This window comes from Phragmites australis, chromosome 2 (genome assembly GCF_958298935.1).
Source record: "Phragmites australis chromosome 2, lpPhrAust1.1, whole genome shotgun sequence".
NCBI lineage: Eukaryota > Viridiplantae > Streptophyta > Magnoliopsida > Poales > Poaceae > Phragmites > Phragmites australis.
Window position 1 is genome coordinate 49922971 of NC_084922.1, and position 25852 is coordinate 49948822.

Sequence of the window (25852 nt, forward strand, 5' to 3'; positions counted from 1 at the left end):
AACACACAATAGACTGCACTGATTCAAGAAAACCCAATCCAACAAAATGCAAAAACTTGGGCAAAAGGAAGAATCTCATGTTAGTCTACTACAGGGTACCAGGCGTCTTTTGGATGGGTTCTATACAATGTAAAAGAACTGTTCTATACATACAGGCATCTGGTAGTTCGGTACCCCTGCTATATGCAAAACCATCTGAACTAATTCTGCTAAGAAATGCTCCTCTCCAAAGATTCCAAAGTGCGACTGCCCTTCAACTCTTGCCACAAACTGAAACATCCCAGCTGCTGAATTTTGCACATAAGGAGCTCATAGTCGCAGCAGGTAACCGAGCGACGTACCAAGAAGGGCCACGTACACCACAAACAGCAAGGGGAAACCCACTTGGTTCCTGGGGGCTCCCTTCTTTCTTAGAAATACCTAGCAAAACCATGCATAATATTAGAAATAATAGATGCAGAATATGACCAATATTTAATAACTAAAGCAAATTAGATATTAGTAGGAGAGCAATTCCACATGATGTGCTCAGTTATATGTTGTCTACTCCAGAAAAAGACACATATCTTGGCAAACAATACTGGGAAAGTAGTGATTGTAGCCAAATATTTCAACAAACAGAAAATTCATAATGAGCAGTTATAGCGACACCTATTCTGCTTTTGTCATGTGCCACTGCTCAGTTTCAGACACAGATATCAGGTGACTACCAACCAACTCTGCAGACCTAAACGCATTAACAACGAAACAAATATTGCTTGTCAGATGATTTCTGAGGATTGATCAAGTATTTGGAATTCTGGATTGATGGCTCAGAAGCAAAAGATGCCTCTAGTAGATCTGAGCAGGAAAGTGCAGTCCCTTCCATTCATCACGACTACAAATGTGTTAGTTTGCACCTAGAAATTTCAGGCCAAACAGCAATACAACGTGCAGGGGGTTGTGGCTGGAACCCATTTTAGCTTTTACATGTTTCTTCTTTGTGAGTAATAAGTTAAAATCCATATGTTTGAATTCTTTCTTTTAAGAAATAGTATCTATAGCTCTTTTATACTTTCCAGATGACCATCTACATATTGATGAAGTTCAAGACATACCATTTCTTGCTGTAACTTATCTCGCTCCTGGGTGGTAGTTCTACTCTCTTCTCTTAGCTTTGTTATCATCTTTTCAGCCTACAAAATAGAAACATAATAGAGCATCTTTTTTATGAGAATCTAATCCTGATACGTGTTCAAGTAATCCAAAATATCCCATGGTGTTTAGCTTACCTCTTCCAATTTTGACTCAATATTGTTGAGCTTTGACTTCAGATTCTGAACATCTTCTGTTACCTGGTATACATAGATACAGGGAAAAAGTCAACAAAATTATCTGGAAGGCTGTACAAAATTAACAAAGCCTTTTGTTCCTAGGGGTAGGCTAGAGATGAAACCCAACAAGAGCCACAAAGGGTATAATATATATTAATTGGAAGGCTGTGGAGGAAATATATCAGAGCTGTATTGTGGAAGATACACACTCACACACTTGTCTAATTCAGTTTTCTCTGGCCAAGATAAGCAAGTTGAACAGATGTATGGCCACAATTTGAAGATCATTCCAGTTCATTTTTTAAGCAGTTGTTCACCATTGTATTTCATAACTAAATTGTTTATACAGTTTCAGCAGAAACAGGTGGATTTTCTGCCAAAACCTAGCCAGAGTAGTTCTGGGTTCTGCTTGGGGCATGTGCAAGACCCTGTTGAGCTAGAAGCTGGCTTAAGACTAGCACCGACTGTATCAAAAACATGGTTAACAACCCTACAAGTCTTTTTTAGGTTAAGCTAAAGTTAGGAAAATGGGCCAATGGCGTACTAGATAATGGAAGCATACATGAGATAATTGATGCTTCTGCACATTGAAAAGTCCTCGATCACTTAGCATAATAGCTTCTTCAGGAGGAGTTCCCTCCAGAGGAGACTCCTTAAAAGCTGCAGTGTTTTGTTTCAAAGGAGGAACAGATTCAATCGTAATCACAGGGGCATGTTCAATCGTAACGTCAGGGGCATCTTTTTCAGGGGAAGGAAATTCTGTCAAAACAGCTGGTGCTTCGTTCAGTGGCACAAGAACTTCTCGCAGTCCTGGAGTCTCTTTGACGGGCACAGGAGCTTCTCTCAGGGCTAGAGTCTCTTTGACAGGCGAAGGTGTTTCAGTCAAAATTACTGGAGTTTGTTCCAGAGGGGAAGGAACTTCTTTCGCAACAACCAGCACTTCATTCTCTATATTCGGCGTCTCTTTTAGTACAGGAACTTCAACAGCAGCCTCGGTGTTCTGAACTCCATTAATCGGTTGCACTTCAAGAGGATGGGATGCACTAACAAGGACAACTCTCAATTTACTTTCCTCAATGTATCTGCCACTTTCTTTGGAGAACTGACAAGAAAAGAGTAAGTGAGATTTACAATCACGATGTGTGACATGAAGGTTATAGCTATGTGCTTACAAAAGCAGGAATGAGGCCCCCATCTGATGTACCATAAGGAACAACTGTGGTCTGCACCAAAAACTTGTCTTTCAATTGCATGTCTGGTGGAGCGGTACGCAGCGCTTGCATGATAACTACATTTAAGTTAAAAAAAAAAGAAACAAGCGCAAATAACAAAATAAGAAATAAGAATCCAGATAACATAGGAAGAGATTTAACAAGGTAAACAAAAGAAGAAAAAATAGTATAGCTATTGCCCTGCGCCAATATAAGGCACCCGTGTTTATTTATTAAATGGACAGTGAAAGCAAAAAAGGAATCCACTTACAATGAACATAAAACAAGAGTCATAAACCATTCCATTTTGAAAATGATTTAGAATTAAAATAGTTACTACCCCCGGTCTGAATACTTGTCACTTTAGCTTCATGCACACAGGACCAGGAGGAAGTTAACACTTTGCTTTTTTTTACATGGTTTGCCAATATTAGTTGTGCTTCCATCTCTCTAACGCCAATACCAATAACCAATCTATAGGGACATTTCGTGGAAAATGCCTTGAAAACCCAAATCGACATTTATTAGCAAACCCAAATGGACTTCTTAAACCGACATCTGTGTTAGAGTGGAGGGAGTACTTCATACCAAAATCAGGATGGCATATATCACTTTTCAAACTTCTAAACCTCAAGTAAACATAATGCTTATTCGATCAGAAGTAGGCTCATATGAGAACTCTCAAGATGGTTCTACTTCAATAAACCTCGCTTACACAGTACCATTATTATCAATAACAGTGAGTGCAGATGCATACCTGTGAAATAACATGACTCCCTTGGACGGATAACTCCAGTATTTGGTCGAACACAATATCTTTTAGGAGATGTTGTTTTAACCTAACCAATTAGGGAAAAAAGATACGATCAGAGATTGCAGTTTTCTGGATTCTCAAAATACATCCCATTTAGCATAAAAGCAACAGCAGAATACACAACGTGCAGGCAACAAAACATCTAGTTCTAGATCTAGCATCATCAGAAATGACTAGAGACAACAGGAAACAGTTTGTGCTTCTCTAGATGCTCAATGGACATGTAAGGTGACTATCCCAATAGCTATTCGAAATTAAAGTAAGCCATGGAGAAATTCACGGTTTATAACAGAATATTCAATGCTTATAAATCACAGTATCCGGCTATCCGCCATTAGCATAATCCGTGAAAGACTTGAGACAAAAATAAGAAATAATTTGAGATGTTAGTCGAAGTTGTTGACAAACCTTGAAAGCAACAAATTCATTGGACTTGTTGACTAGATCGACAGCACATGAACTTTGTTTCTTCACCTCAACTGACAACAGCACAGAACGGGAAAAAAAAGAGTCAGATTTACAGTTAAAAAATGAAGAAGAATGCATACAGAGTCTTACATTGGAAATGAAATGACACATCTAACGCCACAGAGAAAAAGAACTAAAGCATATAAAAAGCATCATCAGAACAAAGATGTAGGAATGCAGAACTGTAAAAAAGAAAGCTGAGTTCAGTTCCAATAACTACAGCGCAATCGACCAGCTGAACAATCTTAAGATTTTAACATGGGTAGGTATCTATGAGAGACAATTTGTTTATCCCATGAAAATCGCAAAGTCCATTTGATAACACACATATTTGACAAGTGCATCGCACGTGTTCATGCAGAAACCGCAGCAAAAAAAAAATGATCGGGAAAATTCAGTTACACTTTTTTCAGTAACATTTCACTACGGGTCCCCCCTCCTATTACTTATAGCGTACTCATTGGACCTTTTTTTTCCCCTAGAACACTCATTGGACTATTTTCACTTAATACTATAACCTTTCTGAGGCAAAATCAGTTACAGCTATAATTGCACTCAATCCAGGTCCTGCGCCCAAGCGCACTGTAACACATTTTCATTTTATGGCTGCCAATTTATCATGTTCATAAGCCTTAACACATTTATCTCTCATCAAAATCCTTCTCCAATGAATGTTGGGCGAGATGTGTGGGTCAGTAGTTCATTCGCATGTTAAGAAACCAAACATGAGCCAAATGCTAAGCAGATCCTTCCCTCCCTCTATAACACACACCCCACCACCAGACTTTGCAACCACTCACACCACAAAACCTACCTGTCTGTAACCGAACGAACAGAACGCAAGCAACCAAATAAAGTAGCAGCCTTTAAAAAATAAAAAATAAAAACTAGATGAAAAGTTGCAACTGCTACACATTACTGACAAAGTAAAAAGAAAAAAAGTGTTATGCTTACTGCTTCGACTGGATCCTCTAATCTAGTGAAAACAAATTCTGCAAGGTGGTGGTCTAAAGTTCATAAAACCGTTAAAACTTAGAAAAGAAAGCAGCGAAAAAAAACAGTAGTTGACGAAACCGTTGCTTCCTAAATTCACCAGGGGTTTAACTTCGCTATCACTCCATCGAATACATCTCAAGCTCCCAACACGATCCCCAAACGTGGTAGTAGTAGTCCAAAGGAGAGCTACTCTGCGATCAATCCAGAGCACAGGAAACCAACAAATCAGCAAAATTAACCTCCAATCAACAGAGGGTGTTTCCAAACCTTCGCACTAGATACAGAATCCGCAGCGAAAAAGGTGAGTTACAGAAACAAAACACTGAATCGAAGCAGACAACAGAGGTCGCACACTACGGCAAACAAGCGCGTCGCTAGCATCATCTACTCGTGCAGTCCGGCGCCAGAGGCAGATCAGGCCAGGCTCGCCGCGCGGTGGGGAAGGGAAGCGGACTTACAGGTGAACTGGAGCTCGCGCGGGTGGATCTCGACGAGGTCCTGGCCCATCTCCGCTGCAGGATCGCAAACAAAGCAGCGGCGGCTACACCAGCACCGCGCTGCTGGCCGCTCCGCTAGTAATTCTGCACAAGCCTCCGAGTCCTATCAATCAATCAATCTCGCCTCCAAGCCTCGAAGTCGCTCGTGACTAGGACGTCTCGCCCAACAGCGAGAGCAGCAGGAGAGGAAGCGGTGGTGGACTGGTGGAGGAGGAGCCGAGGAGGAGTGGGAGCGAAGACGACGGGAGGACGGACGGGACGGAAGGCCACTTTGTCGTCGCCGCTCGCGTACGCGGCGGTTTTGACGAGGGGAGTGGAGGCTTGGGGGGACGCGGAGCAGGAGGCGAGGTTTCCCGGGAAACGGATGCTCTGCATTGATAACGGTTAATGATGTAGAGGATCACTGTTTCAACAGTAATATAAGTTTACTGTTACTCCCCTGTTGTTAGCTAATTATTGTCTATTGCAGCAACAGTGTTTAATTTTATTGTACAATGGATTTCTCCTGTAGCATACAGTATTGTAGCAGTTTTTTAGTGGATGGTGTAATCCAGCCACTTAGAATCAAGTAGGATCCCGATCCGTTTTCCCCTAGTTAATCTTTTCGGTGTGGGCCTTCCAGTCAGCAGAGGTCTGCCCGTTCTTGCAAATTGGCCCCAACAAACCCCAACCTTTTCATTTCATCTCTCACGCCGATACAGAGGCATCGGCTTCTGAACCGGGGGATGACAGGTGGGCCAGCGGCTTTCACTGCCGTGTCGGCAGTGACGTGGCAGGTTCGAGCGCAGCAAGCGCCGCTATGCCGCCGCACATATTTTAGTCGGTCGCTGTGACTGATTTCGATTCAGAGGGCGAGCTACGCCGCTGCTAAGATCAGCCCTAACCGTATCTGCTTCATTTCGTTTTTTTTCTATTTTTCTTTCTTATTTTTATTCTCTTTATTTTCTCTCATCTTCAATAGCTTCTCTTCGAGAAGAATCGTGAAGAGAAAGAAGAGAGAATTCCGTTCTAAAGGGATTGACCCTAAGAATCCCGTCGTGAAGGAAACCGTGAAGGGAAACCGTTGAAGCGTTGAAGGGAATGAAAATCCCTTCACGACGGAAATCTCGCCCACGAAGGTCACAGATCTTGATTCAGAGGGCGAGCTACGCCGCTGCTAAGGTCACAGATCTTGTCACACGTTGTGTCACTTAGATCCATATAAAGATGTTTAAATGGGTCGTCTCTATTGGATCAGTCTGAGTTACGATATTGTAAGCACGGCTCAGACAATATACAGTTCGATCCGAAATGGGCTGGGCTGGGCTGGCACGACACGAGGTCACAGGTTGTGCCTAGGCAGAGCGCGGGGCACAGCGTGTCGGCACGACACGGTCCGGCTGAGTCAGGCCGGCACGGGCATGGCCCAGCCTAGGTCGGTACGGCCACGGCACGATCTGACCCGGCACACATGAACTCGGTTATTTTCTATTTTCTATATATTTTTTAATTTTGTAGCTATTTTTATCTTATTTTCATTTATTTTCAATATATTTTTAAATTTCGTAGCTATTTTTTATCTATTCGGGTCGGCTGTGCTGATAGGCCGTCCGTGACGCTGTGCCCGTCGGACCGGCTGTACCGACAGGTCACAATCGTGTCCGAACCGACCTGACACGACACATGACCAACGGACCATGTCGTGGGCCAAGAAGAGACACACAAGCCAGTACGGTATAACTTATTATATTAGTCGGGCCGTTCGAACCGTGCCAGATCGACCCGAGTGGCCCCATTTGACCATCTCTCAACTCATCACGATTTACGTATACGTGAGTGAGTGTGATATGTGGGGTAATAATCTAAAATTAGACAACATAACATGAGCGTATTTACATAAATAGATAACATGTTGTCGTATTTATAAATTTAGTATCCGTATTCGACGTATTATTTTCTGAAAATTTATTTTTGGTACATTGTACACCGAAAAAACTCATATTCGATACACCGTATGCTGAATACGGCATTGTAGCTCATATTCGGTACACCGTGTGCCGAATATGTACTACAGTGTCATATTCGACACACGATGTATCGAATATGGCATTTGCCTATCGTGCGATCATTGTGTTCCAAATATGGTATTTGCGACGTGAGCGCAAGGCTGGCAAATGCCATATTCGATACACTATATGCCGAATATGATCGGACCTGCAGTTTTTTGACGTACTGTGTACCGAAATTTCATTTTCGATAAATGATGTTTCAAATAAGAACGCTAAAATTGTAAATATGATAATATATTATCTATTTTAGTAAATACGGTTATGTATATTATCTAATTTTATATTTTTAGCGATACATTGTGGGCCCTTCTATGCGTACAGCGTACGTAAGAATCGTCAAACGGCAGATCCAATAGTTTCGTGCCACTTGGAGAAGCGCGGTTCGTTAGGAGTGGTCACTGTCAGTTTCGATACTGTACCTGTACTCCTACTACTCCGACCAAGGAGGGAGACGTTTCCGCATGGCTGCAGGTCGTATGCATGCCATCATCACGGCATCACCTGCTGTTCATCCAAACGGTCCAAACAGTACTGCACTTGACTCCATAAACAAGTTTAAAGAGAGTATGCATCTGCATTTTACTCCTATTGTACTGATTAACGACAACGGGGGCAGGTAAATTAGAGGCAATAATGGTCCGTATTGGTGGAGCTACATGTTGCTTGGGAGAAACGAATGTTCTAATAGTCTAATGAACCACTTGCTCCGATGACGGTAGAACTAGAATCGATCACTTGCTCCAATCCAAAACGGTAGAACTAGAATCAATAGAGATGTGATTGGTTATTTGTATGAGAATAATTTTTCTGATAGATATATATAATATAAGAGAAGCATATTTGATTGTTTATATGTATTGCTTAATTTGTTAACGGATACAAATATGCGTCCATAATCTGGTTTGGGAGGGAAGCTTGATTTTAGGGTTTTATACGTTAAATTCTCTTTTAACGAATTTTAACGTGAAAAAAACCATTTAATGTGAAGATAAAAATTAAGGGAGATAAACCTGTATTATGATAGCTTAGAGTATAAATATAGGGATTGCTCTATATTTATAAATCATGTTTGGAGCATATCTGACTAAGAATCTATTTAATTAGGAGTCTACCTATAATTTTAAAGTATAACATCTAACCCATAATTTGATTGACCATAAAAATATATAGAGCACTTTGAACACGGAAAGATATGTTAATATATAATACTACTCCACTCAGTCATACGATATTTTCCTTCCTGAAGGGCCAATGTAGCGTCCGGTAGCATCTCCATCTCGCTATGGGTCTATGCGACCATCTAGGATGTGATTGTTTGTTTATGTGGGGTTTTACTTATGTAAATTGTATATATAAGCTGAGGAAAAATATTTGAATAGTTTGAGTTGAGTTTCTATTTGATTAACCGAATTCGAGGTCATATGAGTGGATACAAGAATTGAGAATATGAGTCTGCATGCATAAGTGGATGCAAGAGTCTGTATTTATCAGGTCAAACTACGGAGTGAAGTTGAAATCGAGCTTCACTTCCGAGTCATATTGTAAGTGTACATTTATATCCGTCAGATTAGACTAAAGTAATACATTAGTAATCAAGCATGTTTCTCTCAGATTATATATATCCATCAGACAAAATTGTTCTCATACAAATAACCAATCACATCCCTACTGATTCTAGTTCTACCGTCTTTGATCGGAGCAAGTGGTTCATTAGACATTCGTTTCTCCCAAGCAACATGTAGCTCCACCAATAAGGACCATTAGGACCATTATTACCTTTAATTTACCTGCCCCCGTTATCGTTAATCAGTACAGTACGAGTAAAATGCAGATGCATACTCTCTTTTAACTTGTTTACCTGCCCCCGTTGCCGTTAATGTGTCTCATGTCCAAATTCCTAACACTACGGGAACACAATGGTTGTGCACCATGTTCACACATGGATGTTAGCCTGTGCAGTACATAATGGAAGAGGAAAAGACATTATTTCCAAAAGAAAAATCTTTATAATTCAACGATTTGAGTGACATGAGGTCCATGATTCGAAGGTGCCTGGTTTCTTAAACAAGTCTTTGGCTAGTTAAAAGCCGTCCCCTTTCCGCATAAACAAGTTGATTTCCTTGCAAGGTACTCTCCCACTCGCTCAGGTTTCTTCTGCGGTGGTTGAGCTTCCGTCCTCCAGTCCAACCGACGTCCCACTCCACTCCCTTGCAACCAAACCGTGCCAAGGCTCGAGAATTTCCAAACGCTCTCCACTGCCCCAGTGGCAGATCCAGTGCCAAAACTAGAAGCTCTTTTTTCTTCTTCCTTTTTATCTTCTTCCTCCTTATTTTCTTCTTTTCTTCAGTTCAACCTCTTTCATGCCCAAAATTTGAGAAGAGGGCTTGGAAGGCCCACAAGTGCGTCCGAAGTCTTCCTATCGTTCGTACTGGCCAGCAACGAAACAAGGCTCGTACGCAAAGCCTTTCGCTAATCACTACTATTTCCATGCAGTGCTCTGCTCTTAATCTTCGCAGCATTAGTGATGAGTAATTATTTGGTGATCCGGGAGAAAAGTGTGCATCTTTAGGTTATGGGTCATTTCACCTTTTCTCGGATGGATCGCTCAAAGTTCTGATCACGACATGACGCGGTGGGGGAAGACGCTGACGATGCAATCTTTGCGTGGGCTCGTGCATGTCAGAATTTTCGGATCCTAGGCTCCTGGCCCCGGGGTTTAGAACTTCAGAAGATGCAGCTCAGGCCGCAGATAAATGGGCCGAGCGTCGAATTCTGGTAGCACAGATCAAATCAAACATTGTAATCTAAAAAATATCATCATCAAACGTTGTTTACGCCTTGAAACTATTGGAAAAACACGTCTGGTCTGGGCCTTCTGCGAATGGATCTGCTAGTGTTCCTTGGGTTTAAGCCTACCTAGACTGCGTCCAATCTCGCTGCGCTGCCGCTCGTCTGCTCCTATTCCGTCGCCGCTCGTTCTCTCTCTCTCTCCTTCCCCAGGCAGCGGGTCTCAAGATCGACCGGCCGATCCGCCACTCCATCTTTGACCTCGGCAGTCCATCCTAGATTGATTGAGATCACTGAAAAGTGCTACTGCTGCCGGTGTGAGTTTTCTTATTTTCCCCGCATCTTTTCTTCTTTATAATATTTAACCTCTCATTCTCCCTCAACCATTTGCTTTGGTTTTCTTTTTGAGTGTCAGACGATCGTATAATGTACGAGAGACAAGATCCGGTTATATATCTATTATTATTATCTTAATATTTGAGAAGAGAAATGAGCCACCACATACGCTCTAAATGCCAAAGTTACCATATTAATTAAAAAAATCTAGATCACTCATTATTACGAACATCTTACGATCTAGATTTAACCAAAAATTGTATATCAAATACGATTAATAATTAGGTAAGTTTGGAATTAAGAGATATGAAAAATTAGCAGATTGATTTCTATATAATTTAGAAAGCAAAATATCTAAATAAAGAGTCTAAATAAAATAATATCTTAATATTTGAGAAGGAAAAGGAGCCATCAAGTTCGCTCTCAAGACCACAAAATTACCACATTAATTTTAAAAAAGAAAAAATTTACATCACTCATTGTTATGAACATCCAACGGTATAAATTTAATCAAAGAGTTGATATCCAATACGACTAAATAATTAAGCAAATTCGGAATTAAAAGATATAGAAAATTAGCAGTTCAATTTCTATACAGTTTGGGAAACAAAATATCTAAATAAATAGTCCAAATAAAATAAAATAAATAATAGTTGAAATGAGAGGTTATAATAGAAAAAAGAAGGATCCCTATAATATATACGATTCGGGTACAAATTTGTAATATAAATAATTTTTTCTTACACTGACATAAATTTTATTTCTTCTTCTAATTTTATGTGTTTTGTAACTTAAATGACACTAATCTTATTATTTATCGTGATAAAATATTGTAACAAGACTAGTCACGCTATTAACATTAGTCACTTGCTAGTTATCTTAATATTTTAGGGACAAAATAAGCCACTATGTTTACTCTTAAGGTCACAAAATTATCATATTAATTTGGAAAAAAAGAATCTAGACTAGTCGTTATTATTTATATCTAACGGTCTAAATTTAACCAAAGAGTGCATATCAAATACAATTAATAATTAGGTAATTCTGGAATTAAAAAATATAGAAGATTAGCAGTTTGATATATATATATATATATATTGAAAAGCAAAATATCTAAATAAAGAGTCTAAATAAAATAAAAAAAAAAAAAAAACTAATTTTAATTAAAGATTATTATGATAAAATATTATAACGAGACTAGTTGCATTATTAACGGTTCCAAATTGTTAGTTGATGTCGTAAAGGATGATCCGGCGGTTTGTGAATATCACGGTGGATCAACCTCTTGAACCCCTATTTGTTTTCTGCTTCTAGTTCTGATTCTGCTACTGTCAGAAGTCATAATACAAAATAAATAGGATTCTAAGTAAGTAACTTTTGGAGAAGTTAGAAACATGTTTCCGAGAAAAATAAACTAAAGCTGATAACCTCGCTAAGAGATATTTTTTTAAGCTATATGCTAAAAAGCCAAAAATTTATTATAAAAATCAACAACCTATTTTCAAAAATAATTTTACAGACAAGAAAAGCACAACTTTAAAAAAAATCTAAAAGCAAAAGCTCAAATAAATAGACGCTTAGACAGGTTTTGCATCTTCAAAGTTGTGCGGTTGTATCATGCTACTACTACTCCAACTTTGAAATAGTTGACGAGCTTTTGTGCTCACCGGGTGACGGGGTGGAAATAGTTCATGAAAAAATTGATTATATATTTTAAAGTTGATTAATTTTTAATAATATATTTAAGTTAATTAGTCTTTAATTATATGCTTTTAAAATAAAATTTTGTATTAGATAAAAGAGATGAAGGATAGAAGAAAAATCCAAAAATACATAACATATGGCATCGTATTTACTAAAATAAGTAATATATTATCATATTTGTAAATTTAGTATGTATATTCGGTATCTTTTTTATCAAAAATCTGATTTCAGTTCGTAAGACATCAAAAAAGGATAGAACCGACAATTTTCCATATGGAGGTGTCAAATACACACTAGCCGCAGTGGCGGGAAGTACGGGATGGAGGACGCTACTTGTGCGTGAAGAAAGCTAGAAGCCCGTTATACATTTATGTTTATATTTTTTATTTAATTTTTAATTTTATTTGGGAGGATAAAGTAGTCTAAAAATTCTAAATATTTTTACGAGTAAACTAGAGTTTACTAGTAACCCGTTTTAATTGGTTTGATCTAAAAAACCTGAGTCAATATTTAATTAAAATTTTCTAAATAGGCCTATATTTATAAATCGTTATGCTTATTACTAAACTTGTTGAAGAGCTAGCAATTTTTAATGCATCAAATAAATTCCTAAAATCCTAAAAAATTCACTAATATTCTTCTTATGTGATGTACTAATTTATAAAAAATATTTTCAACCCTAGGTTATTTAGTGAAAAAGTAAGTACTTTGTAATGCTCTATTTATATGTATTTTATCATTTAATGTGATATTCTTTTTTTAATTCAATTTGAATAAAAATAAATTCAAACATGCACAAAAACCTACAGTCAATGAATAAGTTCACCGAAATATCATCATAACCAATTCAATATCATCATTGCATACACAAAATAAGTACATAATATATAATGGGAAGCTTAATAGACGCATGACAAGAAGCTCAATTATTGTGTTGTTTAATTAATTGATTGTGTTTCTTTGTCGTTGTCTGTTGATGATAACACAGTTCTTGAACTTATCAGATTAATATTAATCATCTTCTTGTTGTTCTATTTGCTTCATTTTTTTCTTAGTTCTCTCTTCCTACTTTGAGATAGCATTACTATCTGCATGCTCCTTATCTGATTGTATAAATTTTGGATATATCATTTGTCATATTTAATTGATAAATATTAAAAAAATTGTATCACTATTTGTTTTGAAAAGATGATTGTAAATATGTGTTCGTAGTTTCTGAGTTCTATGCTTCTTAAATGCCTAGTTTTATCATCTTAGTAGTAGTTATCAACTTGTTATGCATGCATGATTCAGTTTGAACATAATATTTAGATTTGCATAAAAAACAATAATTTATAGTGATAAAGGAGACAAGCGTGCATTATATTTATAAATTTTAGGTTAGCATAGTTCCTAACTCTTCAAACAAAAATACATAAGGCTGGAAAAGTGAATGGGATTGAATTAGCTGAGTTGGTTATGATGATTTTTTTGTTGAACTTACCCCTTGATTATATATTTTGTGTATGTTTGAATTTATTTATATTTAACTTGAATTAAAAAGATAATATCACATTAAATGATAAAAATGTAATAAATGGAGCATTAAAAAGGAATTTATTTTTTTACCAAATAACCTAAGGTTAGAAATATTTCTATAAATTAGTATATCACATGAGAGGAATATTAGTGAACTTTTCTAAATTTTTGAGAATTTATTTGAGTATTAAAAATTACTAAAATTTATAAAAATAGGCTTAATTAGAGAATTTTAATTAAATATCAACTCAGGTTTTTTAAGATCAAACCAATTAAAACGTGTTCCTAGTAAACTCTAATTTGTTCATAAAAACGTTTAGAATTTTTAGACTATTTTTTTACTTCCAAATAAAATAAAAAATTAAATAAAAAATATAAACGCATACATACAACGGGCTTTCTTCACGCATGCAACCGTGCGTCCTCCATCCTGTATGTCCCGCCATCACGTTCAGTGCATATTCAACATATGAGCTGTTGAATATGATATATAGTGTCGTATTTGACATCTAATATAGTCCGTTTTCAATATTTAAGATGTCGAATACGATACGCAATGCCGTATTCGACACCTTATGTAGTTAAAATTGCCGGACTCATCCTTTTTCGATGTCTTGCATATTGAAATCGGGTTTTCGGTAAACGAGCTACCGAATATATATGCTAAATTTACAAATAGGTCAATATACTATCTATTTTAATAAATACGGTGTCGCATATTGCCTATTTTTGAATTTTTGCAGAAGTATATAGGTTTCCGTATCACGACAGAGAAAAAAAAATGGGTACAAATATAGTAAACGTCGTTAAAGCAACCCACGGCAAAAGCGCTGGCTGCTATTTGTTTATTTTCGTTGGTAACACCACACTACTGCAACAAAATGTTGCACCGGAAGTACTCAAATAAAAAGGGACGTTGAATACAAATGGACATTGGACACGGTGGCGGCGTAGACTTGAAAATACTGGAAACAGAGGAAGGCGTGCAGGTTCTCTGCCTAGTGCTGACTGACACTTCTAAGAAGTCCCCATAGTGAAGTTGAAGTTGCTGCACCCAGTGCGGATTCCGGCGAGCAGCCCGCTGAAGCCCAAGGTTCCCTTCTCCAGATTGAACAGCAGCAAGTGGTTCTCCAGCTGGAAGCCCCCAAGGATGACAGCCGGCGATCCAGGCACCACCGTCGTGGACCCCATCTCAAGGAACGCGAAGCACACGGTCTGCTCGTTCACCTGCACCAGCGAGCTCCCGCCGGGCAGCGTCCAGTTCCGCCCGCCGTCGAGCATGAGGTCGATGTTTGCTACGGCGAAGCCGAGCCGGGTCGAGCCGAGAGCGGAGGCCTGGTAGCACATGTCGAACGGCTTCACCGGCGCCGCGCGCGGGATGCCGCTGGTGGCCGCGTCGAACGCCTTGCGCAACGGGCGGTAGATGTCCGATCGGAGCGTGGTGTACGGCGTCACGGTGCTCAGCGTGACGCCGCCCGTGCCGCGGCGCGCGTTGAGGTCCAAGGCGCGGCGTGGCAGGGGCACCCGCACCAGGTTCACGGCGACGCCGATGACGCGGAAGTAGTAGGCGCCGTTCATGGGGTTCTTGAGGAGGGGGAGGGGGTCCTTACGGAGACCTTCGGCGAGCTCCACGGGAGGCGCCGCTAGGAGCTGGAACGGGCCGCCGCCAAAGATGGCCGCGCCGCTGTCGCCGCCGCCGGGGAGGCACAGCGCGAACTCCTTCGCCACCTTCAGTGTGGACGCGACCTGAGACGGCAGCGACAGCGGCAGCCTCGACAGCCCCGCGACGCCGGCGGCGCCCGAGGTGAGCGACGTCAGGGGTCCGTCCGGCGCGCAGGACCCGACGGCGTAGAACGACACCGGGAACAGAGGGTTCTTACCATCCGTGGCGCTCGCGGAGAGCGTCACGGTCGTGGCGTCGGCGTGGCCACATTGACCGGTGACCGGGTTGTACGGGTAGGCGGTGCAGACACAGTACCTGTCGGTGGAGCCGGGCTGGCCGCCGCTCGTGTAGGCGCAGCTGGCCGGATGGTTTCGGTTGGCCACTCTGCACACGCTGGAGCGGCAGGGGATGGTGCGGTGCACGGGCGGGCATCTCGTCCAAAGCAGCGGGCCGGCGAGGTCGACGACGAGCGGCGCGCCGCCGTACTTGATGGAGATGGTGTAGAGAGAGGTGGAGGGGTCCTTGGTGAGGCGTGCCAGTATTGGCTTGGAAGGAGGGTGCTGCTGATAGCCGGCTAGTGTCCACGGAGGTGACACAAGCAGTAACGAGAACACGAGCACAAGCGTCCTGACGTGCCGCGACATACTGGAGACGTACTTGGTGCCTGCCGATGGATGTGGCTTCAACTGCCAACGTTGCTGCGCTTCTTATATAGAGTGCGAGCGAGTGGCAGCGTGGATTGGAGATTTGGTCAAGTTACCTTGTGCTAAATCGAGCATGTGCCGTGCCAGCGGTCAACTTCAGCTTGAGCTTCGAAGTATGGGCACGGCGAGTCCCGATGGATCGCCATTTCCAAGTGCTTCGATGCGCACCAGCAATGGCAATACACGTGCGTGGCGTGGTGCGGACGCGACGCCGTGATCCGAAGGAAACGCTCACGGCGAAACCGAGGATCTCGATTGGGCACCTTCTCCTCCTCCGGGGTTCACAGGTGCCACGGCATGCACGCAGCGGCCCGTCAGCACAGCGACGCCGGGGGAGCGACGACCCCGTCCGGCGCGGACGATGTAGAATATCGCTGGTGAGCGGGTTCACGCAGTGGGGCTTGCGCAGACAGCGGTCGGTTCGGTTGAGCGCGGAGGTCGTTGAGGGGGCTGTAAGGGTAGGCGGGCGGTGCAGGCGCAGCAGAAGCACCTGTGGACCGTGGGAGCCCGGGCGGCAGCCGGTGGCTTGGCTCCCGGGTATTGGGAGTTGGGGCAGTACTGTGCGCGGCAGGCAAATCGACCAGGGGAGTTGGAGGACGAAGCCCGCACACCGGACGCAGACGATGCACAGTTGCAAACAGAGGACGCTTTTATGTAGGTAGAAGAAGCAGTACTGGCCTGGTTTTGGATTATGCTCTAACTACGGTTTTACATTGGGGTGAAAGTGAAAGGCATGATTGCTCAATTGATTTCCGCTAAATTTGGAATAATTTAGCCGGTGGCTAATCTAAGCACACCAAGACCTAAGTATACTTAGACTTGAATAATGCACTTCGCAAACTGATCAGCGGGAGTCCAGGTGCCGTGTAAGACTTCAGGCGATGCTCACCTCCGACCGCTATTGTTACTGAGGAGGGGTTTCGGCCTTTCGGGGGTGTTCTATGGTTACCACGCTTAGAGGAGTTGCCCGTGGAGGCAGGCATGCCACGCGTAGGAGTCAACGATGGGGGCAGAGCGGTGAGGTAGTGGGAACGCCACTAGCCAGTAGCCACAGTAGATGGAGGACCGGTAGGTCAGGATGGGTAGGTGCGTTACAGTATGGTAGAGACTGCAAGAGTGGATCCGATATTGTCTTTGTTATCGGAGACGAGCAGGGTAGGGGAGCAGGGTGATGTGCGCTTGTGTCGTGGTGGACATGGTGAATAGTAGTAAGCAATGAGAGGTAGAAGTGAAGAGGAGCGTCCTTGAATATCGATCTAAGGACTGAGCTACAATGCTTGAACGAAAGGGTGTTTTCAAATGTCTGAAAATAGCACGGCCTTTTTTTTAAAACTAAAGTACAATGTTTACTTGTTTCGGTAATACCTAAATGAGGTATATTTTTTCTTTCTTCTGTTTTCTTTTACAATTTCCTTAATTTTTAATCACCTAAAACTCTCGCATATTTCATTCACCTGCAACTACAACTACATTGCTTAAAGTTTCAATACTATGTGAACTGTTGCCTGTTGATCTAACAATTTCAAAAAGTGACTGAAAAAAGTTCTCTAAGAATATTAGCACAAATCGGAAGCTTAATAGTTTACAAACAGTACATGCAAGCACATGATGGGTGTCCAGTCCCTTGTTTGTTTACTCCTCGGTGCCTTGTTTGACTTCCAATTTATTGATCTTATTGAACGCGAAAGTTCTTACCAACAGATGGCAAGATGACAAAATCACAGGGCACAATGCCACAATCCCTAGGAAAAACCACTTTTCTCCCACAGCAACGACGTTCTAGCTAACTGAAGAAACCCCTAGGAAGCCATGGTAAAGTTGCAGTTGCTGCAGGTAGTCTGCCTAAACCAAAGCAGACCGCTGAAGCCAAGCTGCTGCTTCTCCACCTCGAACACCCAGCGATCCTCTCCGGTGGAGAACAAAATGCATTTTACTGTATCAGCAGGAACAGTAAAATGTGAGTACAAGAGCAGGAATTTGCATTTGCACTGTAGACAAAATACTGTAGATTTTTTATCTGATCTGATCCGTTGATTTTTATCTGATGGCTGATAAGAGGTGCTAATGCACTTTACTGTAGCCCTCTGCAACTGCAGAGGATCCTGATCGCCTGCAGGTTGTTCTCCATCTGAAACCCTCCCATCACCATGGCCGGCGCATTTTGGGCCTTGAAAAGTGGCCCAAGCACTGAGATATGCTGAGACGTTGGGGCACTAGTTGGGCTGATTCCCCGACAGAGACCAGAGGGGCATGTGGTCACGCAGGAGGGGCGGGCTTACGGGCTTTGAGACCCATTTAACTACAATTATAGTTATATTTTTTTTATTTACTTTTGTACTAGTGAGTGAAAATGAAATATAATGTGAGCTTTTATATAGACCAGTGGGATGTGCCGCTTGCATCCCTAACAAATAAATAGAGGCCCATGAATTCATTGACCAACGGGCACGCTCGCGCCATGTCGGGTCATCACATGCGTATGTCAGAGGGATTTCTTCAAGACTCGTGAACATGAAAATTCATGTAGGACATGCAGATATATGATTTATCATAATCGTTTATTTACATTGAGATTCACGTTGAAAGAGTAAGTGAAAAAAATGTACGATAGATAAAAAAATTCATAAATAAATAAGTATAAGATAAGAAGATAAACAGACCGGATATGCCATAAGTACGTAAGGACATTATTGTGGCGTTCCCTGCTTTTCTCCTCTCCAACTTCTTCACCCTTATCTTTAAAAAAAACATCACCCTTCTCCTCGTCACGTGCCACCGTTGCCTTGCTGCCTAGTGTCTTCCACTCCTTGCTTCGACAGCAGTCTTCGTGCCCTGCAAGGGGTGCCGCCACCCGTCATTCCAGCCGCAGGTACCGTCCGCGCCGCCTCCCAATGCGGCGAGGTCCGCCATCGTCTCTGAGCTTCCATATGCGGCGTAGTGGGTGTTGAAAATTTTTGCGTGTTGAAAGCCATTATATTTATGTTTCAAGCCCAAAGGCTATTCGGTCTGAGTTTAGTTGCCTTCCGTGTCAGGTCCGGATGCACACAAAAATAGCAAGCAGATATATATTTTAAGCTTCAGTACTCGAATGATTCAAAACAGTCTCTGTTGCAAAATATTGGCACGATACATGACAGTGGTGCACGCGATTATGAAACGGAAGTTCTAAAATAGGTGACAAACCAGGCAGCTCATTTCCATCCATGAGACGATGACCGAGGTCGGGGAGTATCCACTATCCGGTTGACCAGAACCTGTGCAGATACAGGAACAGGCTCACAATTACCTGCAGGCGAAGCCTACAGGCTCCTGGTGAAATTGAAGTTACCGCACGACGTAAAAAACAGCAACTTGGCAAACCCGAGCTGCTGCTTCTCCAGGTCGAACTGCAGCACGTGGTTCTCCATCTGGAACCCTCCGATCACCACCGCCGGCGCCCCGCCGTACCCTCCCTTCTCTGCCTTCATCTCGACGAACGCGAAGCACGCCTTCCGGAAGTTGTCCACGTCCACCATCGAGTTGCTGCCGCTAAACGTCCAGTTCTTTCCACCCTCGAGCATGAGGACAATGTCCGGGACAAGGAAGCCGATCCGGGTCGGGCCCAGCTTGTTCGAATCGTAGCAAAGCTCGAAGGGTGCCACTGCCGGGACTTTCGCGTCGTCCCGTCCCAGCGCCTTGTCGAACGCATCCACCAACGGGCGGTACACGTCGGACCGGAGCTCGGTGTACGGCACCCTCGTGCCGAGCACGATGCCACCATTGGCAAGTGCGTGCCCTGGGAATTGCACCTGCGCTTTGTTGACGGCGATGCCCTTCACCGGGAGGTGGTAGGCGGGATTGTTTTTCTTGATGAGGAACTGGGTGTACGTCAGCGTCGACGTGAGATCCCCCAGCTGTGAGGGCGAGAGGAGGAAGAACGGGCCCCCGCCGAAGATCGCCACGCCGTCGCCTGTTCTCGGGAGGCAGAGCACGAACTTCTTGGAGACCTTCTGCGTGCGCGCGACCTGCGCGGGCAGCGCCAGCCTCGTGTTCGCGAGCCCCGCGACGCCAGCTGCGCCGGCCGGGAGCTTCGCGAGGAGGGAGGCCGGCGCGCAGGAGGCAACGGCGGAGAAGGAGACCGGGTAGAGCGGGTTCTTGCCGTCGGTGGCGTTGGCGGAGAGCCTGACGCGCGTCAGGTCGCCCCTGGCGGACTTGCCGGTGAAGGGGTTGTAGGGGTGCGCCGTGCACTTGCACCTGAAGCGGTCTTCTTCGTCTGCCACGCCGTAGCCGCTGTGCGGGCAGTTGGGCGGGTGGAAGCTGTGCGCGTGCGCGCACTCATGGTGGTGGCACTCGAGCGTCGGGTGCGAGCGCTCGCAGGTGGACCAGATGAGCGGGCCAGAGAGGTCGAGGACGAGCGGGCGGCTGTCCTTGAGGGGGGAGGTGTAGAGCGAGGTGGCCGGGTCCTTGGTGACGGCCGTGACCAGTGGCTTGCCGGAGTAACTCGCTGTTGCTAGTGTGCATGGGGACAGGGACACCGAGAGGCAGAGCGAGATGGTGAGCAGCAGCAGGGGCTTGGGTTGCGGCATCTTGGGCTGGTCTGAGCGCCTCGAGGTGCTGTGCGCGCGCTTAAATGCTGTGTAGTGCAGTGCACATCAGATCGGTGCGTACCTGCCCTACCTGGGTTATGATATTGCTAAGGACACGGATTTTAATTTCCTTTTATATTTTTTTCTATTCACGGTAAAAAGATCGAAATTCATAAAATTTGATTAAAATTTCGGTGATTTTTTATCTGCTCTGTGGGTTCTATATTCGGTGAATAAAAATTCGAAATTAGATATTTCATTTCCTTTTAAAATTCTCAAAATTCGTAAAATTTTAGTCCATGCTTAGGGATCCGGAATGTTTGACTCGCGATTTTTGTAAGTAATCGCCAGCTTCGTTAGAGTTCTACCATTTGCTAGAATGGAGGCGATCTGTGGACGGTGGATCCTATCTGGCCAGCCGTGGATCTCGTTTAATCCAGCAACTGGCCACGGCTTATCCACCTCGCCGTGACAGCAAAGTATGTCTTTGAGCAAAATTCAGTAACTGTCTAGCTCTTACGTAATTGCGTATTTACATGTGCATTCATTCTTATTCTCTTCCTCCCCATGTGAGTAGAATTAGCTACCCAGTGTCGGTGATGGCGTTTCAGTTCGCGTCAACCGTAGACGATCAGATAGATATTCAGAACAGTCATGAGCCACAACTGGAGGCATTTCTTGAACGTGCAGTGTAGTTAGGCAGATCTGACGACTAGCGTGCAGATCGGGTCTTGCTCAGTCTGGGGTGTCTATCCTCCATGCCTTTGGTCAAAGGATACACTCAAGACGAAACTCTACTTCGCCCCTGGTCAATTACGTGGTGTTAGGATTACTGTAGCTCCAAAAATCTTCTTTGGAGTGGAGCATCTTGGTTCCGCGTCACGTAAATTTCGTAAATTTACGCCGGTTAAGTTTTTCAACTTTCAGCTAGCTAAGAGCAAGGGGTAATGTATCTTGCCAAAATCGATATTAGATGTGGGATATGGATCTTAGATCATGTTAGATGCTATAATGTTTATATGTACGTTTTTAAGTATAGAATCTAAAATCAGATGGAAATAGCACTTTAAAGATAATATATTTTATTAGCTTCCTACCGGCACTAGTTATATGATTAGACTTTTTATTAAAACTTGTTTTCACATTGATTACTACCGGACAGTAAGACAATATTTATTATTTCCTTCGGGCATAAATACTTATCATTTTGATTAAAATTTAATCAAACTTCTGTCAATATTTTCAAAATATTTAGTTTGAAAACATAAAAATCACACTATAGATTTGTCTTTAAAAATATTTTCATAATATTATATTTTTTATTAGATATTATAATAATATTCTAATAAATAATAATAATCAAAGTTTCACATTAAAAACTATAAAAATAACAAATAATAAATATTTATGACCGGAAGGAAGGAGTACTTACTACTCGATTTTTTTACCAAGTTGTGCTTGTTTTTTTACCAAGTTGTGCTTGCTCTCTGGGCGGGTAGATTCTTGGATAAACCAAACCGGCCCTCCGACACACTGATTCCAATTTTGCACGTCACCATCATCTTCTTCCTCGCAACTGCGACCTTGGGCGCTTCTTCCTCCCCTCCAGCGAATCATTTGTTGTGCCCTCGCATTCGCCCCGCACTTCTCTGTTGAGCCGCCAAATCCACAACCCCACCCCACCACGCTATTTGTGTCCTCCACCACTGCGTCCGGTGGTGTCCCCGCCACCGCCTTGCCCCCTTGCCCACAGACCATCACCATCCAACCCTACCAGCCTTGGTGATTCCCCACCCTAAACCCTAGATCACCGGGGAGGGGGGCCCATGACAAGAGGTAAAGAAAGGGGATGCGGCAACGGCGGTGGGCAAGAGACAGGCATAACGCAGCGGCGGGATTGGACTCAGGAGGGTGTAGCGAGTACAAGGTACATCACGCTGTCCAACACGAATCTCATAGCTGATGGTGTTGAGATCCCACCAAACTGTGCTTGTGGACGCACCACGTCGTCATGAACGATACGGTGCCTTCATAGAGGGGTCGCAGTGTCGTTGATGATTGGATAGGAGGAGAAGAGGCTTGTACAGGGTACAGAGGAAGATGAGGTGAACGTGAGTTTGGAGATTCAGAGCCATATTGATGATGTTGTTACGATTACGGTGTTTGCATGTGAGAATGAGAGCTACGTAGAATGTGTCGGAACTTCTGAGTCTAGCTCACCGATGTATATCTGTGTCGTCGATGTAGCGTTGCATGGGTATTGTTGATGCAATGTATTTGAAGTCGTCGTTCCCGGTTCCATAGAGCTGGTGTTATTTGACTATGTTCCGAGTGACTCTGAACTACGTAATCTGCTCCGACACAGTCTTGCATACGACTTGGATAAACACTGGGCTGCTCTTCAGGAAAACCATGAGTGTGAGATGCGTACATGTGATTGCGCGTGGTATCGAGCTGACTGCTTAGTATTTGCTCGGAGTAAGTGGGCTCAGAGCAGTTCATATGTAGAATGAAGCCCACAGTTTAGAATGGTGGGCAGGCTGGATGTCAACTCCTCATCTATATAGCTGGATTAGATCCCATTCCGAGGCTGTTTAACTAGTTACTAACTTCAAAGGTTAGATGAAACCACATTGATGTTGTGCTATAACCATTTCTAGTCGTCTTCTGTCCAAATGTGATTCAACTCCTCGGTATCAACAATCACTTGCAACTAGACACTAAAAAAGCTCCCGTAGTCAACAGTTCATTTGCAATCTTCAGAAGCAATCCCTATAAATGCACACTATGAGTAGCAGTATTAGTCCTAATATAGCCATTCCTGTCTCCATCTAATCATCTCCCGGACCCATCATCATGTTTGCCCCAGATGCACCAATGGTCTACTTGTTTCCTCTTGCCATTTCATCACTAGCCTTGCTGCTGCTCCCATGCACTGTGGTGGCCAGTGAGCAGACACCCTACAAACCACTCATCGCTCGTGTCACCAAAGACCACAACACCTCTCTGTACACCATCTCCATCAAGAACGGCGAGCCTCTGGTCGTCGACCTAGCCGGCTCGCTCGTCTGGTCGACGTGCCCGTACAAGCACGGCACGGTGCCGTGCGAGTCTGACACGTGCCGCGTGGCCAACCAGCAACACCCGCGCCGCTGCCGGTATGTGGACGCCGGCTGGTTCGGCGCCAACCGCGAGTCTGGCTGGGGCTGCGCCTGCACCGGCCACCCCTTCAACTCGGTCACTGGCGAGTGCTCCATCGGCGATCTCACCAGCATGGCGATGTCGGCCAACACCACCAACGGCACGCATATGCTGTACCCGGAGTCATTCACCGCCGTCGGCTCGTGCGCACCCGACCGCCTTTCGAGATCACTCCCCGAGGGCGCCACCGGCGTGGCGGGCTTCTCCCGGTGGCAGCTCTCCCTGCCGTCGCAGCTCTCCTCGCAGCGTAAGTTCGGCAACGTGTTCGCCCTGTGTCTGCCTGGCTTCGCCACCTTCGGCAACACGTCGGTGTACCTGGGGGAGGCGGGGTTTCGCCTCGTCGACTACACGGGCATCATCCCATACACCCCGCTCCTCCAGAACCCGAGAAACCCCGGCGGCTACTACATCCCCGTCAAAGGCATATCTGTGTCCTGGCACGGCGTGTACGTCCCGGCGTCCCTGCCCGGCGGCGTGTTGGACCTCGACGTCCACGCCGGCCGCGGCGGCGTCGTGCTGAGTACGGTGACGTACTACACGATCATGCGGCCCGACGTGTTCCGCCCGTTCGCCCGGGCGTTCGACGAGGCCATAACTAGGTCCTTCTTGAACGCTGGAAAACATGGCGCGGCACCATTACTACGACTACTTGACTGATAAGCTGACGGCTGTCACCTGCAGGGGGAGGATGACCGACATGAAGCGTGTGCCGGCGGTGAAGCCGTTCGAGCTGTGCTACAACGGCGTCGTCCCGTTGCTGAAGCGGCCGGTCAAATACGACGTGCCGCTGATCAACATGGAGCTGGCCGGCGCCACGGGAAACTGGACGGTCTTCAACGACTACCTGGTGCATGTGGAAGGTGCCATGTGCCTCGGGATCCTTGAGATGGGGCCCGGTGGCATGCCAGTCGACGGCGAGCCATCGGTGGTGGTAGGCGGGAAGATGCTAGAGAACAACCTGCTAGTGTTCGATCTGGAGAAAGGGGTGCTGGGGTTCAGCATGCTGTTGGACTACCGCTTGTCCAGTTGCTACAGCACTCCTTTGAAATTTTGAATTAACAGCTAGCGTGCCTGTTGCTCTTGACCTGTACTGTCCAGTGCTTGCAGTACCTGTTCCTCTCTTTCGTTTGATGGAAGAGACACGTACGGGATTAGATTGCGCCTGTTTAACATCAACATCATTTCTAGATATAGATTTCTCATCTATCTTTTAATAAATAAGAACATGAGTCTAAGTTACTTATGACTAAATTAATTTGTTACTTTTTTATGAAACAATTTACCTTGTTTTGTGTGATATTTAAATAAGTAGTACTTGCCAAATTATTTATTAATTCATAGTGAACATCATTTATTTAATCGTGGTGTCATATTTATCTTTTATCTCTTGTGGACATGACTTAATCCATTTATACTTTACGGGATCTTATGGAGTCTGTTCATGGATGACATGATTGGGGTATGACAATAAAAAATATTCTCCTCAAGTAAACCAACCTATCGTTCTTAGGCAAGGGACTTACATGTCGATTTGATACGGAGACACCTTTTGTTGTGAATTCGAATGTGGCAGATCCAATTCTCTATCTGTATGGCCAAATCAATAATTCAAGTCACACACTCTCATAATCCGCCTTATTTTCTTTCCTAAAACTCACTTCAACTATTTGTATCGAAATACTTCGGAGTTGAAGAGAAGTATCCAAATGACATATCTTATTTTACAATAACCTATGTTTGTAGCAATAAAATCTCACAACCAACCCGATATGACATATAAGAATTAGAATTCTCTATCAATATGCCCTTCCCTAGTTTTATTTATATTTTGTTTGAGGTGTGGTGCAGTGGTTGTAGTAGTACCTCAGAGCCTGGATGGCCGGGGTGTTACAATGCTGCGATAAAGCAGTTCAAATGCTACAGTAGTATGTTATGATCTACAAAAGTGCTTTAAAGGCATTATTCTTGAAGTTTCAGTTTTGTCCGGAATGACACGCGTTAGTTCATCACTAATATGGTCATATATC

The 25852-nt window shown here is 43.8% G+C and overlaps 4 protein-coding genes across 5 annotated transcripts; 1 reads left to right on the plus strand and 3 right to left on the minus strand.

The window, feature by feature from the left end:
* Positions 1-37: 37 nt before the first annotated feature.
* LOC133909565 (vesicle-associated protein 2-2-like) lies at positions 38-5667 on the minus strand. 2 transcript variants are annotated; one of them, XM_062352047.1, is made up of 9 exons: positions 5261-5665; positions 4900-4993; positions 3747-3817; positions 3282-3363; positions 2486-2601; positions 1876-2415; positions 1272-1334; positions 1098-1175; positions 38-420 (listed from the first exon to the last, which is right to left on the minus strand). In XM_062352047.1, exons 5-9 carry the CDS (start codon positions 2594-2596, stop codon positions 310-312), a joined length of 903 nt encoding a protein of 300 aa, XP_062208031.1. In that variant the 5' UTR covers positions 2597-2601; positions 3282-3363; positions 3747-3817; positions 4900-4993; positions 5261-5665; the 3' UTR covers positions 38-309. The 2 variants fall into 2 exon arrangements, with proteins under 2 accessions (XP_062208031.1, XP_062208030.1); XM_062352046.1 differs by lacking the exon at positions 4900-4993 and having other exon boundaries at positions 5261-5667.
* Positions 5668-14483: 8816 nt separating this feature from the next.
* On the minus strand, positions 14484-16211 carry LOC133910233 (chitinase CLP-like). Its single transcript, XM_062352748.1, has one exon. The coding sequence runs from the start codon at positions 15997-15999 to the stop codon at positions 14710-14712; it is 1290 nt and encodes a 429-aa protein (XP_062208732.1). The 5' UTR covers positions 16000-16211; the 3' UTR covers positions 14484-14709.
* A 2928-nt stretch (positions 16212-19139) lies between these two features.
* Positions 19140-20624, minus strand: LOC133910234 (chitinase CLP-like). Its single transcript, XM_062352749.1, has one exon. The coding sequence runs from the start codon at positions 20622-20624 to the stop codon at positions 19359-19361; it is 1266 nt and encodes a 421-aa protein (XP_062208733.1). The 3' UTR covers positions 19140-19358.
* A 2830-nt stretch (positions 20625-23454) lies between these two features.
* LOC133910235 (chitinase CLP-like) lies at positions 23455-24997 on the plus strand. Its single transcript, XM_062352750.1, has 2 exons — positions 23455-24424; positions 24507-24997. The coding sequence occupies exons 1-2, from the start codon at positions 23481-23483 to the stop codon at positions 24877-24879; spliced, it is 1317 nt and encodes a 438-aa protein (XP_062208734.1). The 5' UTR covers positions 23455-23480; the 3' UTR covers positions 24880-24997.
* Positions 24998-25852: the final 855 nt, after the last annotated feature.